Source organism: Anolis carolinensis, chromosome 2 (genome assembly GCF_035594765.1).
Source record: "Anolis carolinensis isolate JA03-04 chromosome 2, rAnoCar3.1.pri, whole genome shotgun sequence".
Lineage (NCBI taxonomy): Eukaryota > Metazoa > Chordata > Lepidosauria > Squamata > Dactyloidae > Anolis > Anolis carolinensis.
This window is the reverse complement of record NC_085842.1, coordinates 257,488,769-257,510,022: the sequence shown is the minus strand read 5'-3', so window position 1 is coordinate 257,510,022 and position 21,254 is coordinate 257,488,769. Positions and strand designations below refer to the sequence as shown.

Below are 21,254 nucleotides of genomic sequence, written 5' to 3'. Positions count from 1 at the left end.
TTTCTTTTCCTTCTGGTGCATCAAAATCTCTCTCTTTTTTTTTAAAACAAGTTTTAAAATATAAGGATCTATTTTGCGTATAATTCATCATTATGATTTGTTTGTTATTAATAATCATTGTAGCACTTGAGTGCTCCAGCTGCTTTACCATCATCTACACATTTACATACCTGAATCTCTAGGTTTATGGACTGGTCTAAAGGCCTACCATGTGGTTCTTATGCTTAAACAAAGCAGGCTTGGGTATTGTTAACTCTGCTAGGGTATGATTACCTTTGAATAAAGAGAGTTTTCCAAAAGATGCATGGAACATGCGGAAGAATAGAGAGCTAATAAACTGGGTTATCTTTCAAACATTACTATTCTTGCTGAGGTACAAGTACATATTTTTCCAACAAAAGCAACACTGTGACTAGTTCAAATCAGCATGGGCCAATAACATTTTTCAGTATAGATGAAGAATAAGATACACCATCCTTTCCCGGTTTTATGCAGAAAAATTAACCAGATTTGCCATTGGATATAGCAGGTATTGCAGGGCATCTGCTTGGCAAACAAAGTTGTCTTCCAAGTCTTCTTCAGAGATGCTCCAAATTGAATTATTCACTGTTTGTGTATGTGTGCTATGGGTTTATTGGACACTGCAGAGATGGCTGAAGAATAAATTTTGTTCTGGAAGGCACAACTTGAGTAGCTGCCATACTTAAAGCTCTGAGATGCTGCCGAGGTGAAAGTGACTAGTGTACAGAAGACTTTATTGGTGCAATTACATGATTTACCCCCGTATGACTTGAAAAAAGCCACAAAATGCCTACCATTTCACCACCCAACCAACTAACCCAAGCCAACTGTGAGAAAGAATCCAGGTATGAACTATCCTCATTGATCTACTAGTTCAGTGAAGACCAATGCAAACCAAACTAAGTGGCCTTCACGTGAGTAATTTTTTATTAAAAAATGAAATACAACCATGGGTGGTGTTTCATGGCAGTCTATTAATGGTTCTGTCACATTCCTGCTTTGATCACATTATAAAAGTTATTTCTCACCTGGAAGAGTTCTAGTAGTAGTAGTAGTAGTAGTAGTAATAATAATAATAATAATAATAATAATAATAATTTTATTTCTCACCTGCCTCTCCTTGTGGCTCAAGGCAGGTTACAGAATAATTAACACACATATTGTTAAAACACCACAAATACACATATAAATGTATTTCTATAAAATACATACTAAAATACACAAAACAGAGATTTAACAAAGGACACAAGTTTAAAATTAATGCTTAAATTGGGTAGGCCTGCCAGAAGAGATAGCTCTTTAGATGGCTTTTAAATTCTGACAGTTTTTTTAGCTGTCAGAGCTCTTCTGGTAGCTCATTCCACAGTTTTGTGCAGTCGATGAAAAGGTCCTCTGGGTGGTTATTGCCAGCCGAGTTCTGGCAGGCTGGAGCAGATGCCTCCCAGAAGACCTAAGTGTGCAAGGCGGATTGTACGGGAGAAGGCAATCCTTTACGTAACCTGGACTCAAACCATGTTGGGCTTTAAAGGTCAAAAACAACACCTTGTACTTTTCCTGGAAACGAACTGGCAGTCAATGGAGTGACTTTAGGCTAGGTGTAGTATGCTTATTCCTAAATGTTCCTGTAACCAAGCTGGCTGTTGTATTTTGAACCAACTGGAGTTTCCAAACTTAGTACAATGGTAGCCCAGTTTAAATGGGTCAAGGAAGTGTGTGCCATCCATGACTGTCTGCAGTTGGAGGACAACTGCCTTCTCAATTACCTTGCTTTTTTTAAAAAAAAAAAAAAAAAGGTTAGACACTGGTCTAAGGAGGGCTTCTTCAGCAGCAGTCTAACTACTACCACTCTCTATAAACTAAATATCTCATACACTACTTCTGTTAATCAACTCATACTAATCTTCCAAACTAATTTTTTTCTTTAAAAATCAATTTTTCTCTAGTCAAAGTAGATAATTTGAGCATTTCTGCTTAATCACTCATTTTAATAACTATTAAAAATAGATAATAGGTTGTTTTTCTATCTTTCTTTAATTGTGTTGTGTAAAAGTGTCATTTGTTTGTCTCGCTTCGCCACAGCTTCACTTTTGGAAAATGTGCAATCACTATTGTAGTGAACTAGTAGGATTATGTCCTTATTCATTATGTCACTTTTGAAATGGAACTGAAGGCTTCTTTTCACTAACCAAAAGCTCTGTTCTCACCAGGAATTAAGCATTGGCAGTCTTCACAATGCACAGTGGCTTTCCATGAGTATCCTGGGTTTGTAGACTGTACTGTACTCTGATTTTGCCCTAATTTAAGCAAGGTTATGGAATATCCCAGAGTATCCAAAGATTTCAGGCAGTTTGAACAGCTGGATCAATTGTTCAGACAGACACTGCACTGATCAGCACAGCGAAAGGGGATGGATCATGTCCGTTTTGCCATTCCTACCCAGCCATGCAGTTTCTGGTATTCTGTTGATGTCAGAGTAGGGTGCCCACATGACCAGCAAGGAGAAGGGGAGATTGTCCCTCCTTCTTGCTAGTCATGTATGTGCCCATCACAGAGGTGACAGGAAATGGTCAGGTGCTCAGATGGAGCTCTAGGAGCAGCAGTGGCAGCAACATGGAGGAGGTGTCAGCCCAGCACAGCAGATATAGTCCCAGACTCCCTAAAGTATTGCCCCAAGAACTGAAATCCAAGAGCAGATTTACATCAGGCAAACCTGCCTGGTGTAGAAAACCCATAGTTGCTAGCCCCCTCCCCCCTGTAACTGGATCCAGGTAGCTATGTTACTTGTAAATCGTTCCTTTTAAGCTCTGGTTCTTTGGGGTTTGCTGAGTCCCACCAATGTGAGTAAGCAAGCAAGCAGACAGACACTGTGCACATCAACTAGTGACTAATAACTGGTGTGCCTCAATTGGGAGGGTCCACCAAATAGCAGTTTACGCTAGGCTCTTAATAACCAGGATCTCAACCTGCAAGAACAGTTAAACCTCATAGCCTCCAATACATTACAGCTGGAAACTGGAATACACCTGACTGAACAACATCAGAGTCTACTCAAGATGGCAGAAGTTATTAATGAGGAAGAAAATACATGTCTGTTGTGGCTGTAGTACTTTGCCTTTGCCCAATCCTACTAGAAACTCCACTTTGAACTCAATTTGCTGCATTTCAAGTAAGTTGAGGGCAAAGAGAGAAAATGAGGAGGAGAGAGAAATAGTGGCATTTGAAAAGCAGCTGAAAAAGCAGGATGAGAGAATATTAAATGCTGTCAACTGCCAAACAGGGACGATGGGAAGGCCTGAAACCCTAATGGGACCACCAAGAAAATTAAAGGTGAATTGAACTGAAACTGGGTGTAGACACACAACTCTTCTTCTTGCACTCACTATTGTCCCCTCTTCATCTTCGATTTACCCCACCAGCCCTCTTTGCAGGCTGTGCAAAGCACAAACTGGCCTTGCTGATGGTCTGTAGAGGAAAATTTACAACAGAGTGATCTTAAATGTTATTGCACAATAGCAGAAAAAATAAAAATAAAACAGGAACATATGGAACAAGACATAGAAAGGGGGATAGGCAATGGTAGGAATCTGCATTGTTCTTCATGGCCAAACTCCTGGAGGAGGGAATGTACAGCAGCTATTCTCCGAGTAGCTTGTTTTAGTACATTATGTCCTCCCTGTACAGTACAGCAAGCAAAGTACATGGAAATTAGCAGATAATAGGACGTTCTCCAGAAAAGTGATGGCACCCGATGAGACTATCAGAAAACATTATCTGTGAACTCAGTTTTCCATGGCAAATTAATGTTTTGTTTATGCAGCCAATGTCAAGCAAATACATATGATGAGTGGCTATGCTTTGGCTTTGTAGCTTGCAATGGTTGCATTTTCCCACTTTCCCTCCCTACAGCGGGAATAAGAGGAAAAATGACCCATAGATTAGGGACATTATTGCACCATAGCCTAACAACTTGTTTAAATATTGCAATTCCATTCTCTGTGAAAATGGGAACATGCCGAATATGCAATTTTTCCTATTGACGTTCCCCATATAGCTCTCTCTTAACATAGATCACGCTATCTGCTTGACGCATCACCTCATAAATCACTCTTCCCTATCTGTGTTTTGCCTTTGCTAGCATACAAACCCTTTTAAACTTTTTTTAACTGAAAGACCTATGCAATTATGATATTTGGCTCATTAGTGTGAAAATCCATCATTCATGTTTTTGTAAGTAGTACATCACATTTCTGGGTTGCCGTGCATACATTCATCTCTCCATAGCTCTCATCATAATTAATATGAATAACAATGTATTGCCATTCCCAGACTTGTAAGCATTAGTTTATGCTGCCATGGGGTGTTGCAGTCATCAGAGCTAATCCTGGTATTGGAGTGCTGGGACTACAGACCTGAGGTTTCTAATCAGTGACAAAAAAATTTCAGTTGGAATCCAGTGCACCACATCACAATTAGGGGCATACTTTTACATTCACAAGGCAATCCTAGAGGCCATTCAGACAAAGACCAAAACACGTGAACTTCTGCGCTTTTACGGAAGGCATTCAAATGACACCTCCGGTAAAATCCAATTAATTTTGAGAAAAAGCAGGAAAACCCTGCTTTGCCCCAAATTAATTTGATACCTGGTAAGATCCAGATCTTTGATAAGAACCAGGTCTTTCCAGTTATGAGTTCAGTGTGGATTGGGCCCGGGTACTGTGTCATGCGATTCCTAGGCCCAATCCACATAGCCCTCTTGGATTTATTGGGTTGTGTAAACCCGGAAAACCCAGAGGAAGCCAACACCCTCCCAGAACTCCCCCCCCCCCCCCAAGGTCTTAAAATAAAAAAGAACTTACTCGTTCATCTGAGGTTTCTGGGTGCACTCCCAGAAGGTACCAGGAGGGCATTTAGACACCCTTCTAGGAAAGTGTGGGCTTTGAGGGGAGGTGTGGGGACTTAAACGCATGCTTAAGTGGGTTGTCTTAGATTGTACTAGAAAGCTGAGTGTGTGCTTGTCTCCTGTAGTTAAAGGCTAGTTACTTTGCTGGGGACACCAGAAAGCTGTGTGAGTGCTTGTTTTGAAGGCTAGGCTAGGTACTTCAGCCAATAGTTAAGTGAATGATTGTTTTCTGTTATTTGAAGCCAACGGTTTAGTGTTTGTTTACTGTTCTTTGAAGGCCAAGGGTATTTAAGACAGCGGCTGAACTCAAGTGGCAGTTGGTTACCCGCAGAAGTTGAGGAAACAAGAAGCCATCTTTGCTCCCTTGCTTCAGGTAAGCCTTGTCTTAGATTGCACTAAAAAGCTGAGTGTGTGCTTGTCTTCTTTAAAGGCTAGTTAAGTTGCTGGGGGCACTAGAAAGCAGTGTGTTTGTTTTGAAGTCTAGGCTAGGTACTTCAGGCAACAGTTAAGTGAGTGATTGTTTCCTGTTCTTAAAAAAAGCCAAGGGTATTTAGGCCAGTCTAGAGTACTACATTGCTAGGTCAATGGTCAGGAACTCTCACATACCTCTACATCAGATATTGAAATCACGGAGCCCTTCAGATGTGTTTGGACTAAAGCTTCCAGCATTCCACACTGTTGCCTAAGATTTCTGAGAATTGTTGTATGTCTTCAAGTCATTTTCAGTTCTGGGTGATCCTAAGGCAAACCTATCATGGGGTTTTCTTGGCAATATTTTTGTGGGGAGGGGCATTATTTTCCTCTGAGAAAATGTGACTTGACTGAGATTATCCAGTGGGTTTCCATGGTTAAGTGAGAATTCAAACTCTCGTCTACCTGAGTCTACCTGAGAAGGCCCTGTCTCTTGTCCCCACCAGCCACACTTGTGAGGCAGGTGGGATCGAGAGCAGGGCCTCCCCGGATGATCTTAAGGTTCTCGTGGGCTCATAGGAGGAGATGCGTTCGGACAGGTAAGTTGGATGAGAACCGTTTAGGGCTTTGTAGGTCAAAACCAGCACTTTAAATTGGGCCCAGTAGCATATCAGCAGCCAGTGGAGCTGGCTTAGTAGGGGGGTTGTGCGCTCCCTGTAAGCCGCCCCAGTTATTTATGATTAATTAATTATATGAGTCTACACTGTCAGATAATCCAGTTCAAAGTAGATAATTTGGATCTTATATGGCAGTGTAGAAAGAGCCTTAATCCAGCACTTGAAGATGTAATCCTGCACTAAAACCACTATAGCACGTTGGCTCCAGAGGGAAATATATATCTCTCCTAATGTCTATCTTCACAAGTATTGTGCCTTACACAACTAACAATTGCATAAGAGGGAGTGTCAGATCATGCCTACTATATCTATTTCCACCATCTTGGCTCCCTGCCCTTCTAAAGATGTGTTGAGGAGGGTGTATTTGTATAAGTATGTGAATTCCCTCCATACAGGTTTTGAAATCAAATGTCCAAGATAGGTTTTCCTTTTCAAACATCCCTCATGCAAAGGTTGATAGGACAGGGCTTTGATCATGGAACTTTGCTGTCCTTTCAATTGGAGGGAACTCTTTTACTCCTGTCAGTGCTTTACAGATCCACTAGGATGCACCCTTTTAACATTACTATCTCCCCAAAGGATGGCAAATTTGAAGAATAGCTTTTCAGTGGAGCCCAACTTTCATATGAACAGACACACAGCTCAGGACTTCTTTGATGTCTTCACATTCACACATCTAATGTGAACAGGCAACAGAGAATCTGCTGCCTGAAGCAGAGCAAAAATTACCCTCTCGAGTTATTCTCGTGGCTCACAGTGCATTAATGTTTGAGCCAGCTAAATTACTTTGGCAACAATAGATGAAAACCAGTTACTAATCCTAGCTAGAATAGATCCATTAACTCAATTGATTATTCAAGGATTTCTTTGATGCAATGTGTCTATTTAATTGAGATGATTAACTAGATAACTTTCCAATGACTGGCAATACCGATATAAGAAAAGATTAAACTATTAAGAATTTGGTGCCCTTTTATAATAGAACTCAGCTATCAGAAATAGGCAATTCACTTAAGTATAGCCCAGCAAAATATTGTCATAGCCATTCTTTTTTTCCACGCCACATGTTATTGACTGAAAAGGAAGAAACAGCATATTTTTTGGAGTCTCTCATTTCTTCTTACACAGATCAAGGTATTAGTGACATCATGGCTGGGAATCATTGATCCTAAATATCTGGGGGACAAGAATTGTGAGGAGATAGACAGTGTAGTTACTAGGCATGCATGAATTAATTGGAATCCTCGTAAATCAGATTAAAATCATATTTAATCCGATTTGTGAATGGGGTTCCAATGCGCGTTAGTGCTTTAGATTTAAACCGCAATTTCGAAGCGTTGGAGCCCATTTATTCAATGGGCTCGTAAATATGTTTGGATATATGAGGAAGCATGTTGGATGCAACCAAACTTGGTTTTCAGGGAGGAGCAGCCTAGCCTGGGCTTGCCTCCCTGACCAATGATTGTGCACGTTCATGCAAGGGGAGGGGTTTGGACATCCTCCCTCTGAAGCATCCGCTGCAAGCCACAAGGCTCATTCTGGGCTGGGGAGTTGGAGGGAGAGGGTGTCTGGGCTTCCTGATGGCTGCCGGCTGGTCTTTTGCTGCCTGACTCACTGACTGACTGCCTGGCCTGGCTTGTTGTTGGAAGAGGCACTGGGACAGCCATTGAAAGAAGAACTCTAGTGTTCCCTCACTACTTTGCGGTTCACTTTTTGCGGAGTAGGGACACTATATTTATTTTAATATTTGTACATTATTTTAGTAGTTATACACTGTTTTAAGTCTTTATGAACCAATCGTGTATGGATAAATCGGCTCCTTCTCCTGTTGCCACTTGGGCTCCTTTTCTCTCTCTTCGGCTTCTCCTTTCTCACTTCCTTAGGCTGTAAATTGTAATTTTTTTATTATTTATAATAGTTTTTTAGAATTTATTGAAAAACAGCAAAACAGCGAATCCGTGAAAAGTGAACTATGAAGTAGTGAGGGAACACTGTATATCCATTTCAAAGGCTCTGGGAAAAGTGAAGTCTTTCTATTTATGTTTTAATGTGAGAAAACTAATAACTCTGTCAGTCTGAACTTTCATTAGATTTATAAAGCAGTCATAGTTCTGTTCAAAGTGTGATACCCACTTTAAAAAAAAACAACAGATGAAGATAAGGCAGTAATTGCAACAGAAAAGTCACAAAATATATTCAAAGACTGCCATCTGTTGGTTAAATGTATTCTGTACACTTAATTTGGCAGAATTGTTAACTAATGGCAAGTTGACTTCAATCAATTGCAATCCTAATTATGAGGGACATCAAAGGATGTGGAGTCGAACCCAAGTGCAAAATGCTTCACCTGGGGTGCAGCCACGCAAAATTGTCTCTGGGTGGATTCAGATGGGCCAAATGTTGCTGAAAGTTATTATATTTGTACTTGTAGTTCTTATTTTGAAGAATTGGATTATGATTCCCTCATCCTGATGAACTGCAGGGAGACAACCCGCACCCCATGCCATTGCTTTCGGCCAGTCTTGAAAAGGAGCATGAGTTGACAGTGCTTGTCTGGATGTGGATATGGTGTCATCGGTGATAATCAGATCTGTTCCATCTTGGTTCTCATCTTTCGCCAGTCTGGATCTGCTTTTGGATCAGTGTTTGTAATTTCAAAATAGAGTTGGTTGTTCATATCCACAAATTCTAAACCAACAGATTCAACCATCCATGGTTTTAAAATATTAGAAACAAATTCCAAATTGATATTGTTTTTTATATATGGGTCACCATTTTAGTGCACCATTGAAAGCTATGGATTTTGAGACGGTCTGGAACCAAACCTCAGTGGATACTAAGGACCCATTGTACAGAATTCAAGTTTATTGCTTTTCTTGTTCCCAGGAAGTGATTCTAGGGTCCATTCAAATTTACCTAGACCCAGTGTGTGCAGGTTATCAGAAAATGAACCCAGTTCCACCAGCCTGTGTTAATTCCACCCGGATGTGGTACAATTTGCTCAGCCAAACCTTCCTCAAGTTAAATATAAGGGATTCCCTCTCCAGTTATTTCCTTGAAAGTTTAATCCTCAAATAGGAATTAATATTTTCATTCACTCAGTTATTAACTTTATAACTGTATTTGTACAATAATTAGTTCCCATTCCATAATGTTGGAGACACTGTTATGATTACTTATTACAATGGTGAAAAAGTTGGAGGGTTACTATTGTTCAATAATTGTTTGCTACTTAATTGAGAGGAGGGAAGAATCTTAGGACTGATAAACAAATACAGTAGAGTCTCACTTATCCAACACTCGCTTATCCAATGTTCTGGATTATCCAAGGCATTTTTGTAGTCAATGTTTTCAATACATCACGATATTTTGGTGGTAATTCATAAATACAGTAATTACTACATAGCATTACTGCATATTGAACTACTTTTTCTATCAAATTTGTTGTATAACATGATGTTTTGTTGCTTAATTTGTAAAATAACAACCTAATTTGATGTTTAATAGGCTTTTCCTTAATACCTCCTTATTATCCAACATTCTGCCGGCCCGTTTATGTTAAGTGAGACTCTACTGTGGCATAAAACGTTAATACTGCCTCTAAGGCCTGAATATTTTTTTAGTCTGTTAGTGCAAATGGATTAATTCAATAGGATATGGCTTTGTGTTGACTCACCATTCAATAGTGCGCTCAATTGATTGATTCTATTTGAGATTAATTAACCACCTCATCACAGGGGTAAATTGGCCCCTTGCTCCTCTTCGGAGACGGGTACCATCACGACACAGGCCGTGGCCCCGTCCTATTGGTGGCCGAAGTGGCAAGATGCTTCCTTGCCAACAACAGGAGGCAAGTTGTGTTTTGGGTAACTCCAATTGAGCTACCTGTGTTTTTCAGGCCTTTCTCCTATCTGATGGGGGAAGCGGTAATGCAGCAACATGCATTGCCACCCTTTACCATCTGATGGGTACAGGGGGCCCACATGCCTTTTCCTGATGCCCTCATGTGATGGGAAAGGGGGAGGGCATGCAGGTCACCGCGAGGCGCCATGCACATCTTCCCTACATCAGCAAAACAGAACTGGGTCCCATCAGTATGATCAGGTCCTAATACCGGTAAGTTTCAAGTATAAAACCCCTCTAAAAGGAATTCCCAAAAATAGACTTAAAGCAGGGGTCCTCAAACTTTTTAAGTGGAGTGCCGATTCATGGTCCCTCAGATTGTTGAGGGGCCGAATTATCATTTGAAAAAAAAATGAACTGCACATGTCTTATTTGTAGTGCAAAAAAAACCCCCCAGCAACAATTACTTATTTATTTATTTTCTACATTTATACCCCACCCTCTCTCACCCCAAAGGGGACACACAGCAGCTTACAAGTTGTATGTACATACAATATATTATATTATTAACATAGCACAATATTAGCATTATATATTACTATACCATTATACCGTAATATTATTAGTAATATATACTAATAATTAATATTATTATATTATACAATATTATTATATTGTATTATTATTATTAGCCGCCCTGAGTCCCCTATTGGGTGAGAAGGGTGGGGTAGAAATACTGTAATAAATAAATAAATAAATAAATATGAAATTGTATTACATTATATTATTATTATCAATATTATATGTATACACAATATATTATATTATTACCATATCATTCATTTACAATATTTCATTTACAATATTGGTAAATGAAATAACAATACAATATTTAAAAATAAAAATAATTTTAACCAACATACTGTAAACTTATCAGGATTTCAGTGGGAAGTGTGGGCCTGCTTCTGGCCCATGAGATAATCAAGTAGGATTTGTTGTTGTTGTGTCTTCAAGTCATTTCAGACTTTGGGCGAGCCTAAGTCTAAAACTGTGGGCGGGGGCCAGGTAAATGGCCTTGGAGGGCCACATCCGGCCCCCGGGCCTTAGTTTGGGGACCCCTGACTTAAAGTCTATGATGGTTTATGTGAAATCTCTTGGTGATTGAATGTGTGAGTTCTAAGAGGAAACATTCTCCTTCTCTTTCATATTTATTAATGAAGCCAAAAAAAACCCAGTAATAATGGCTGGCATGCTGTTCAGCAGTTATGAGATTTTAAATGGGACCTATGATTTTGGACAAATCTACACTGACCATTCAAAACAGTATTGAAGAAACCAGTTTGATGCCTGGATGGTGAGTGCACAAACCACAGACCACTGAGGTGCATTAAGGACTTTTAAAAAGCACTTTTGTGGGTGTTTATTGTCTGTCCGCCATAGTTTGAAGGTAGCTTTGAAGTGCATTAAATGGCCAGTGTAGATGTGGCCTTAATTACTGTTGGGGATTAACAATTAGTTGTGAGTGACCAAATGTACAGCTGCACAATACCTTAATCAAAAGATTTCCAAGGCACTGCAGACTGAGACACTGGGAAATGACATCTGTAGCACTAAAGGAGAGGATGACTTACTAATGGATCTTGAGGGGTCTCTTCAGCTGCCTCTTCTCAATGTGCCCCGAGACTGGTAGAGCACTGTAAATGTCATTTTGCAGTACCTCAATTTGTAGAACTGCAGAAACCCTTTGAATGGGGCACTGCCAGTATGCAAAAGGAAAGATTTTAAGGTGATGTGGTCAGACATAAATACAATGACTAATCATCAGTGTAGTTATGTTTGAGATGCAGGATTTCAGCCCCTGTTTTCTGGGTAGGCTAGTTTGAAGATGGGGAACACTTCTCTTTCTTCCAATAGATGCATGCAGCAACTGAAATGTATATCACAATCCTACACAGTTGCTGAGCCTGGTTAGCATAGTAACATAAATTTCATAGTTGGATAAAAGTACAGTTGTCTTTTGAAGTCCAGAATAGAAACTTCTGCAAAAAGGCTTATCACATAGACCCCTATCTTCACTGTAGGCAGAGGATTTTATCATGAATGTAATTCAATATGGCTAAACAGTTTAAGACAATTTTTAAAAGAGCTGAGATAAGCAAGAAACAGAAAGTCTTTGTTTCAACATGGTTGCTTAAATCAAGCTTTAATAAAAATGCTGGATTTTTATCACTATCATCTAGTCAAAGATGGGACGTCTTAGTACATACTCCATGCGCTAGATTTAGATCTCATCTGCATCTGCATTATAAATATGTTGATACCTATGAAACTATGTGGTGTGCATATTTATTATACAGAAGTTACAAATGGTTTTGAATTCCTCTACATCAAATACATTTGCAATGGAAACAGATGAAAGAGTTGTATTACGATTTCTGAGAAATGTATAAAAATAGCAAGATGGAGTAATTCAGTACTGTCTATTGGGTTCAGTTATTACAGAATATGCATGAATAACTCCATATATTATTAGAGAGATATACAAAATAAAACACATTTATTTCAAGCCTGAATGCTTTAAGCTTTGATTTTTCAAAATGTGGCATTCCTCCATATGGTATGATTTTGCCCAGGATTCCTTATCATGGTGTATATTATGTAACTTTATGAATACTTAGCTACATAGCAGACAAGAAGAAACTCCGTTAGTGAACTGTGAAGCTGTATGAAGGGCACTGGCAATCCCATTGTGCATGATCCTTTTGTGCAAGGGGCCCAATATGCATTGTTGTCATTTGGCTGGCTCTTTTTCATAATAATGTAACAGTAGCTCCTTATTGTTTAAGAAAGTTTGGTGTTATATATACAGATTACCTTAAACTAGGACTAAGTAAAAGTGGCAAAAACGGAGCCATGGTTTATACTTTACAGCTGATCCATAAATATATTTATGGGTGAATACTATTAATTAGAACAATATAAAGGTGTCATTCTGGCTCGAAATCAATCCCCAGTCTGTAAGCTCCTTGGAAAAGCTATGATAGTGGCAGTATTAATGTCTCTTAACAGCAATAAGTACAACACTGAAGATCTCTTGAATCCACAAGTACCATACTGAAAGAAAGGAAACTGAAAAGTCCATCATGGTATCAATAGGTAAAAAAATTATAAAAGTCCAAAGATTTCTGGAACTGTAGTTTGCTAAAGTTAAAAAGTGGAAATATTCTGAAAAGCAATGAAGCGGTCCCACAGCAAAGCTCTTTCACAGTGGTTTTGCTGGAGAACATGTTGGTATTTTTGCAGGTTTCTTGGGTCTGCCTCCTATTGTGTTGTCCTTCACAAAGGTCATACAAGTCTGAATATATTTATTGTGCAATGTCATAATAGAAGTTGCGCAGCCTTAATTCCACTGACGAAAATGCTGGCCGATCATCAACACTGCAAGTAAAATAAAAAAGAAAGGCACATGTTTTTGTATAAAATGCACAATTTGTTCCCTTCCTCTTTATGGCCACATAGGCAAGACCTAATCTACTTTATTACATGTTTAACACCAGCATTATTGAGCAGGGCTTTGAGTTGTCATGTATCAATTTCACTTACTGTGCATAAACAAATTCCTTATCAGAAACCTAATGTTTCCCAAGAGCAGTAGCAATGATAGCTCATAGAAAGCTGATTTGAAAAAAGAAATTGTTTGGTGGCTTAGAACAAATGTAGACTTTTGTTTAATTTAAAACAAATGTTACGCAAAGCTTGAAACAACTAGAGGCACAAGAGGGAAATACAGTTACTATCTTAAGTAACGAAACGCAAGCATCCACTGTTGCCTCACCTCCATTACATGAAGCAAGGAGATAAAAAACATTAAGGAGTGGCAAACCACAAGAAAAGTTTTAATAAGCTCCTTGGTGATCTCAGAGTGGAGCTAGAGACACATGTAGCATCTCCAGCCCTCATTTTAAGTATCTTCTTCCAGAGAAATGCTCTAAGAAAACTCTCCAAAGAGTTCTAGGCCGCTGAGAACAAATAAATATTTAACAAATAAAAAACCTTCCTCCATAATTTCAGATCTTCAAATGAGGCTGGCATGTCCAAAAGCTTTGTGATCTTATGCTGGTGGATACAGGGAACAGGGCTTTCTCTGTAGCAACACCTTGACTGTGGAACTCCTTACCTAAGAAAGTTAGATTGGCTGTATGTCTTTCAGGCATTCAATAGGCAGCCAAAACAATGCTGTTGCATAGTATTCAATGTTTGAAATTACGGTTTTAACTGCTTCAAATGTGGATTATAGCTAATGTAAATCACCCAGCGAAGGCCTTCCTAAGGTTGAAGACATCTGATTTGTCCCAAACCCAAACTGCAGTGAATTGTAACTATGATTAATGCAAAGAAACCATCTTCATAACCAATGGTTATTCCATCATTTCATCATCTATACACATAATAAAAGTGAAATGTGTATGTGTGTATGTGGAGGAGGGGTCCACTTACACAGACAACCTCCCACCTCCACAAACAGCTATAGTTCCCACTTAGCAGGAGACAGCAATGGCCCTCCGTCCACTGACATGCAGGTTACAGTGAGCGCCCTGAACAAGTTGCTCCGACCCTCTCAGTGTCCTCCACAAACACCATCCTGCCCCCCACCCAAGTGAAGGTTTTCATGCGGAGACAATTTCACCCTAGATGTTCTGTTTTTCCTCCAGAATGGACATCCCAGGGTTCCTTAATTTGCATGACCCGCCCACCGCCTCTACCTTAACCCTTAACCCTTTCTTACCCTTTTCTATGGCACACAGTAAACAGAGGAATTGATCAGCAACTGAACAAGAGATTTGGAGAGAATTCACCATGATTGACAAGAGTTGTACTTGACCTACATCCAGAGAGCACTGTTAGCACAACCAACGATGTATCTGGACCACACTTGCCATGGATGATGGGATTTGCAATACCATCACTGATACCCATCGACAATGGACTGGAACCAAACTTGGCACAGAGAAGACCCATGACCAACTGAACATACTGCAGGAGTTAGTGGAAATGGATCTTGATTTTGGGAGTTATAGTTCACTAGCATCCAGAAAGCACTGAATCCAGCTGATGTCGGATCTGGACCAAACTTGGCACACAGACCCAACATGGCCAACTGTGCATACAGGCCTGGTTTGGGGGTGATTGACCTCGGATCTGGGAGCTGTAGTTCACCCTTATCCAGACAGCACTGAATCCAGCCAATGATAGCTCTGGACCAAACTTCAGTGGTATTACCTAACATCCCAAAACAAACAATGCCTTCTTCTAATAATGCGGGCACTGCCGGGTCTCCAAACTAGTAGTTTAATAAAAACAAAACAAAACAAAGAGTAGATAGAGAAAACTTGAAACAACTCCATGTATGTTAAGAAGAAACATTAGTATGTTTTTACTCACTTGTATGTCCAACACAGTTTCATTAATTCATAGACCTCAGGCGGGCAACCTGGAGGACATTCCATTCTGTCTCCTCTTTCAAGCATCTGAGCAACTTCCCCTCCTTTCATACCCTGCAACAAAATGATCAGTAAGTACAGCTACAGGATAAATAGCTACCATCAGGATAAAGGTCTTGGTCATAACTGATAGGAACATCCCAACTTATTCCCCACTCCTCAAAGATATATTGTAACAAATAAAATATCTTAATGCAGGATTCCTCACTCTTCCACCAGCTAGATAATGTCCAGTTGTATGTCTAGGAGTTAAGAAGGAAGAACAAAATGGAGTTACCTTGTATGGCTTTTGACCATATGAAAACGCCTCCCACATTAGCACACCAAAACTCCAGACATCACTCTTGCTTGAAAATTTGAAGAAGTTCATGCATTCTGGAGCATACCACTTGACTGGCCATTTCCCATAACGTTCTGCCTAGAATAATGCCCAAAGTAACAACAAAAATAACTTCATAAAATTAGCATGATTATAGCCACATAAAACCTAACAATAAGCTTTTCAAGCTAATTTCCCCCTGGATATTTAGGGGTATATTCCCCTGTCTCTATGGTAAAGAAAGGAGAAAGGGGGTCAGCCATCACAGTAGTATATGTTTTCTGGTGCACAGAGCCAACGATGTCATGAATTACAGGGAAGCTGCTCTAACTGGGAAGGGTAAAAAAAACACCACCCATGGTGCTGAAGCTGCTACTATAAGTTAGTGGTGGAGCAGCAGCACAATCCTGAACACTGAAAGCCTTTCTTGCTTTTAAACAACGTCCATATGTTGTATGTGTAGGATTTTTGTTTCTCCTGTTCGGAACCATGTCAGTGAGGCCCCTCATGAATTTCAGGAAAAGAAATTGGCTCAGCTCCTAACGTTGCCCATATCTGATGTATGTAAAAACATCATAATTGTAGAAGCTGGTTCCAGCCTTCCCAATGTGATGATTAGTATGTCTGCAACAATGCTTCAGTTATAAACATGATACTATTGTATACTGAAAGATGGCATCTTCATTTACTACATAGTCAGAATATTATCATATTGCCAGAAGTCTAATTATAGGTTTTCAAGAAAACATTTTCTTAACAATTCTTGTTTTTTTCCCAGGGGACTTATATGTATTCTCCTGTTCAACTGGAAATGAATTAGAATGACATCACACCACAAGGAACAAATGGCAGGAAAGATGAGTCAATGTATGAATTTTACCTTGTAATAATCATTAGAGCCAAGAGCTTTAGAAAGTCCAAAATCACTGATTTTGGCATAATGTTGGGTAACTAGTAACACATTTCTTGCAGCTAGATCTCTATGCACAAAGTTGTTTTCTTCCAGATATTTCATTCCCATAGAAACTTGATGAACAAGCTCTATAATGTTCTTGTCTGTGACATCTCTGAAAAACAAACAAACAAGTGGACCATGAGTAATATGAACTACATTTGTATTCCTCTTTATTTCATTTTATAATTGCATCCCCAACTTTGATACAGCTTTAACTGCATTTTTATGTTTTATATGGGCTGCTTCAGGTGAACACTTTTCAGGTGTGCAAAGTAGCACATAAATACCTTTACAATTGAATAAATGTGTGTCTGCTAGGAATAGAAAGAATATTCAGTTTTATTCATTTATTGGCAAAATAAATGAGTTTTAAGACACTTGGAAAACATACTTGGTGCTATCAGGAAGAATAACTAAGAGGTGTGCATTTCAGTATTTGCCCAGCCCACTAGCTGGCCTTGTCTACCTTGCAAACAAATCTACAAATCATATAATATATGATATGTATATGTATCAAATGTGGTTGAGCTTAAGATATTGGAGATTCAACCACTGTCATAAGGGTCCTGTGTCCCAATCCCTTCAAATGACTGTAGAACATTGCTCCAATAAAATACAGTAGAAGTCTTAGGTATGCTCATGAAACACATTTCGAAAATTTCCATATTTTAACAATATCAGTGTTCCCAATGTTTTTTTTAATAGATAATTTACTTTACAAATTTGTGCAACTTCAATTATACCAGTTTTGCTTATTCATGTTCAAAATTCAGTAAATTAAGTTTATTAATTGAAGGACAAAAATGAAGTTCAACTTACTTGTGTTTCATCAAATACTTATTCAACGGGCCAAGTTCAGCCATCTCCATTACCAACATCCAGGACTCAGCTTCGCAAATACCAATCATCCGGACAATATATGGGTTATCCAGTTGTTGCATAACATTTGCTTCTCTCAGCAGTTCATCTTTTACAGAGGGATCATTACTTTCATTCTTGAGAATTTTTACAGCCACTACCTTTTTCCCCCTGCAAAGGAAACTCCAGAATAATTATCTGTGGGGCCTTATGTGTTTTTCGTTACAAGCATTTGTATAATCTACTTCATACTCTTTTTGTAATCATGCCCATATAAAACCCTTTTGAGGAGTAAATTACATTGCCTAATTCACAAAATACTTCCACCCTGTGCAGGCTCCCTACATTAATATTTGCAAGGCTAAGGGTAGTCCACAAGCTACTAATTCCTAGAAGAATGGAAGAAAGAACGTTGGTGAATATTTCTCATCAATTATAAAAGTTATTACCAAGGCATCAGATTAAAAAGAGGGAAAATGCTATTTTCTTCTTCTTGATCACCACAGTTCTTATATAGACTCATTTTTCTGTACTTGATATGTCCAAAATGTTCATGAAAAAATGTAGATTACTGAGTTAAAATGGGAAAGAATGAATCCAAAGGAGTCCTAAACCCAAGGAAGGAACATTTTACGGAACCTGCCTCCTCTTTTTAAGCACACATTGGACAAAGAATATACATAGTGGTATCAAAAACAGAGAAAAACAATAAGAATAAAATGTTGGAATATTAAGATAATACATTTAATAACTTACTTTTTCATTTCATAGGTGCCTTTTTTTACAGTGCCAAAATTACCAGAACCAAGTTCCTGATCTTCCAGAATCAGCAGACTTCTGTCAAGAGTGACATTTTTAGCTTTAACTTCTTCTGGATCAGCATATGGACTTTCATAGACTTCTGTGTCCATAGGCAAAGCTTCCCTTTGATCATCTGCACATTGAACTGTAAAACTTATTATAAAACTTATGAACTGTAAAACCCATATTTTTGTCACTTCTATATTTCTATTCACACTGCCTTTGTTAATCTGAACCCCTAAACCCCTAGTGTTTTCTGAAGCCTGTTTGTAGTTTTCAACAAGAATTCAGACTAGCAACCTCATTACACAGGAGCAACCTCATCACACAGAGATATTTCCCTGTCCTAGGACGCTGCCAAGATGCAGCCAGGATGGAGCCCAACTGAGCCCATCACCTAATGCACAGCTAATTCCAGGGGAAGAAATAGGTAAAGTTGAATCTCTAGTGAAATAAATAAGTTCTTCCACTGCTCGAATAACAACAACAACAACAACAACAACAATAACAACAACACCAGCCTGTGGCGCAGGCTGGTGAGCAGCCTGCTGCAATAAATCACTCTGACCATGAGGTCATGAGTTTGAGGCCAGCCCGTGGCGGGGTGAGCACCCGTCAATTAAAAAAATAAAAAATAGCCCCTGCTCGTTGCTGACCTAGCAACCCAAAAGATAGTTGCATCTATCAAGTAGGAAATAAGGTACCACTTATAAAAGTGGGGAGGCAAATTTAACTAATTTACGACGTTGGAATGAGGAAGTACCGTCACAGTGGATGATGAAGCAGCTGCTTCCCCCTGTGGCCAGAATCGAACATCCCCTCAGCAGAAGGTTAAATTGCCTCTGCGTCTGTCTCGGTTCTATGTGTATATGGGCATTGAATGTTTGCCCTATATGTATATAATGTGATCCGTCCCGAGTCCCCTTCGGGGTGAGAAGGGTGTAATATAAATACTGTAATAAATAATAATAAATAAATAAATACTGCTCCATCTCCTCGAGAGGACTCAGGGTGGTTTCCAACACCAACATAAAAACATTCAATTGTCAAAAAACACCATACAACAAAGTTAAACATAGTAAATATAATAAACAACATCGTAAAACAGAACCAAAACAATTCTATTAAAAATAGGCATAAAATTACAAATCCAAATCAATATACCCCATCAAGTATTAGAATACCAGCAAACAGGACTTCAATATGCTAAATAGGAAGGCATAGCTTTTGTGAAATGAGGTACTATTCAATACTAGAACTACTATAATTGCCTACCTCGCTTCCTTCGTGGAACGTAGTCGTTGAATAATTGAGAATCAGCACTTCGGCCAGGAACAGGGAAAACTGACTAAGACACATAAAACAGATTTTTCTCTTAGTGACATTTGTGACACGGGTGAGTTCAAGAGAATAGGACTTGACAAAATTTAAGCAATGAAAGCTGTAGGAAGGAATGAATGCATAAGAAAGGGAGCAAAGCTTACCTACACATTCAGGCTATAACTTACATATATGCCAGCAAAATAAGACACATACTGCTAAAGCATAAACTTTCAGCATATACCACAAAGGTTCTGCAACTATTTCAGAGAACTTTAAGATGAAAGAATTACTGAATGATCTATAATTCTTTCCACTAAAAAAAAAGCTGCTCAGGGTTTTTCCTCCGCAGAGTTATAAATGTTATTGTTTTAGTTGTAAGTCCAAGAATTCCCCAACAATAATGGCCATATTAGCCAAGGGAGTTAAGAGTCCTAACAGCAACCCGTACAACCTGCTGTTAAGTGTTCACTGATTTTTATAGCCATAGAAATCATTCCATTAACATACATGTCCACTGAAATAGTAATTTGGAGAGTGAGTTCAGGTTTACAGATTTTTCAGTATCTGGAACTGCAATAAATAACAGATACGTTCATCCATTTTTCCTATTTTCTGGTGTCTCCTATCACATTTAACAACTTCTGTTCCAAGCCATTGGTTTTATTTTTAGAATATATCCCAGGATGTGATCCCAGATTAATCTTCTTATCCTGGATTATCTGGCAGCGGAGACTGATATATCTCTAGGATCAAATCCTGAGATATAGGGCAGTATAGATCCAACCTCAGTTTACCTTTAGAGAAACTAGGATTTTGGAGAAACTATCATTTCATTTATCAGGTTTGCTGTAATTCGGCTTCCTGAATTTCTACTAAGGAGTAACACTGTTTACAAACCCTTGTTAGAGGAATTTTTTCTGGTAGTATAGTTTGATGTAAAAGAAATTCAAGGAAATCAGTAAGTAATAGGTGATAATTAGAAGAAAATTAGAGAATTAGACCATTCCTCTCTGTCCTCTCTTTTTAAGGAGGCAAGTGGCAAGCTATACACATTGATTCAGAAATAAAATAGAGTAAATCTGTAAATATAATACACAATAGGTTTATTATAGTCTTACTGCACAACCAAAAAACCCTAACTTGGAGTGAAAGGTAAGAGTATGAACAAACTCCAGAAGTTCACTCTGGACTTGATTACAAGTACAGTAGAGTCTCACTTATCCAACTTAAACGGGCTGGCAGAACGTTGGATAAGGAAAAATCTTGGATAATAAAGAGGGATTAAGGAAAAGCCTATTAAATGTCAAATTATGTTATGATTTTACAAATTAAGCACCAAAACATCATGTTTTACAACAAATCAACAGAAAAAGCAGTTCAATACACCATAACATTATGTAGTAATGACTGTATTTACGAATTTAGCATCAAAATATCACAATGTTTAGAAAAGATTGACTACAAAAACACTGACTACTAAAAGGCAGACTGCATTGGGTAATACAGAATGTTGGATAAGCGAGACTCTATTGTAATAGATACACACACTTACTATCATTTACAAAGTATGTATGGCTGTCTCATTTGCTTCGTATCTCATTAAACACACCTAAATTTTCCTGCATAACGGTGCAGTAGTTTG

At 38.7% G+C, this 21,254-nt stretch overlaps 1 protein-coding gene and 1 long non-coding RNA gene across 7 annotated transcripts in view; one reads left to right on the top strand and one right to left on the bottom strand.

The window, feature by feature from the left end:
• Nucleotides 1-4,949: 4,949 nt before the first annotated feature.
• On the top strand, nucleotides 4,950-18,474 carry LOC134296641 (uncharacterized). Of its 2 annotated transcripts, none has more exons than XR_010003457.1 (3): nucleotides 4,950-5,297; nucleotides 16,454-16,542; nucleotides 18,260-18,474. It is a non-coding gene; the product is annotated as an uncharacterized LOC134296641 (long non-coding RNA). The 2 variants fall into 2 exon arrangements; XR_010003458.1 differs by lacking the exon at nucleotides 4,950-5,297 and adding an exon at nucleotides 15,329-15,427.
• The window catches only part of syk (spleen associated tyrosine kinase), a 48,466-nt gene continuing 39,607 nt past the window's right edge, over nucleotides 12,396-21,254 (bottom strand). For 3 of the 5 annotated variants that reach the window (XM_008103118.3, XM_008103121.3, XM_008103119.3), the window contains 7 exons: nucleotides 19,565-19,637; nucleotides 18,245-18,434; nucleotides 17,450-17,659; nucleotides 16,556-16,742; nucleotides 15,634-15,774; nucleotides 15,298-15,410; nucleotides 12,396-13,293 (listed from right to left, as the gene is read on the bottom strand). In XM_008103118.3, the coding sequence (XP_008101325.1) occupies nucleotides 13,221-13,293; nucleotides 15,298-15,410; nucleotides 15,634-15,774; nucleotides 16,556-16,742; nucleotides 17,450-17,659; nucleotides 18,245-18,434; nucleotides 19,565-19,637 (987 nt within the window). In that variant the 3' untranslated portion in view covers nucleotides 12,396-13,220. The remainder of the gene's footprint in view (nucleotides 13,294-15,297; nucleotides 15,411-15,633; nucleotides 15,775-16,555; nucleotides 16,743-17,449; nucleotides 17,660-18,244; nucleotides 18,435-19,564; nucleotides 19,638-21,254) is intronic. The other 2 variants (XM_008103120.3, XM_008103122.3) reach the window with 1 other exon arrangement.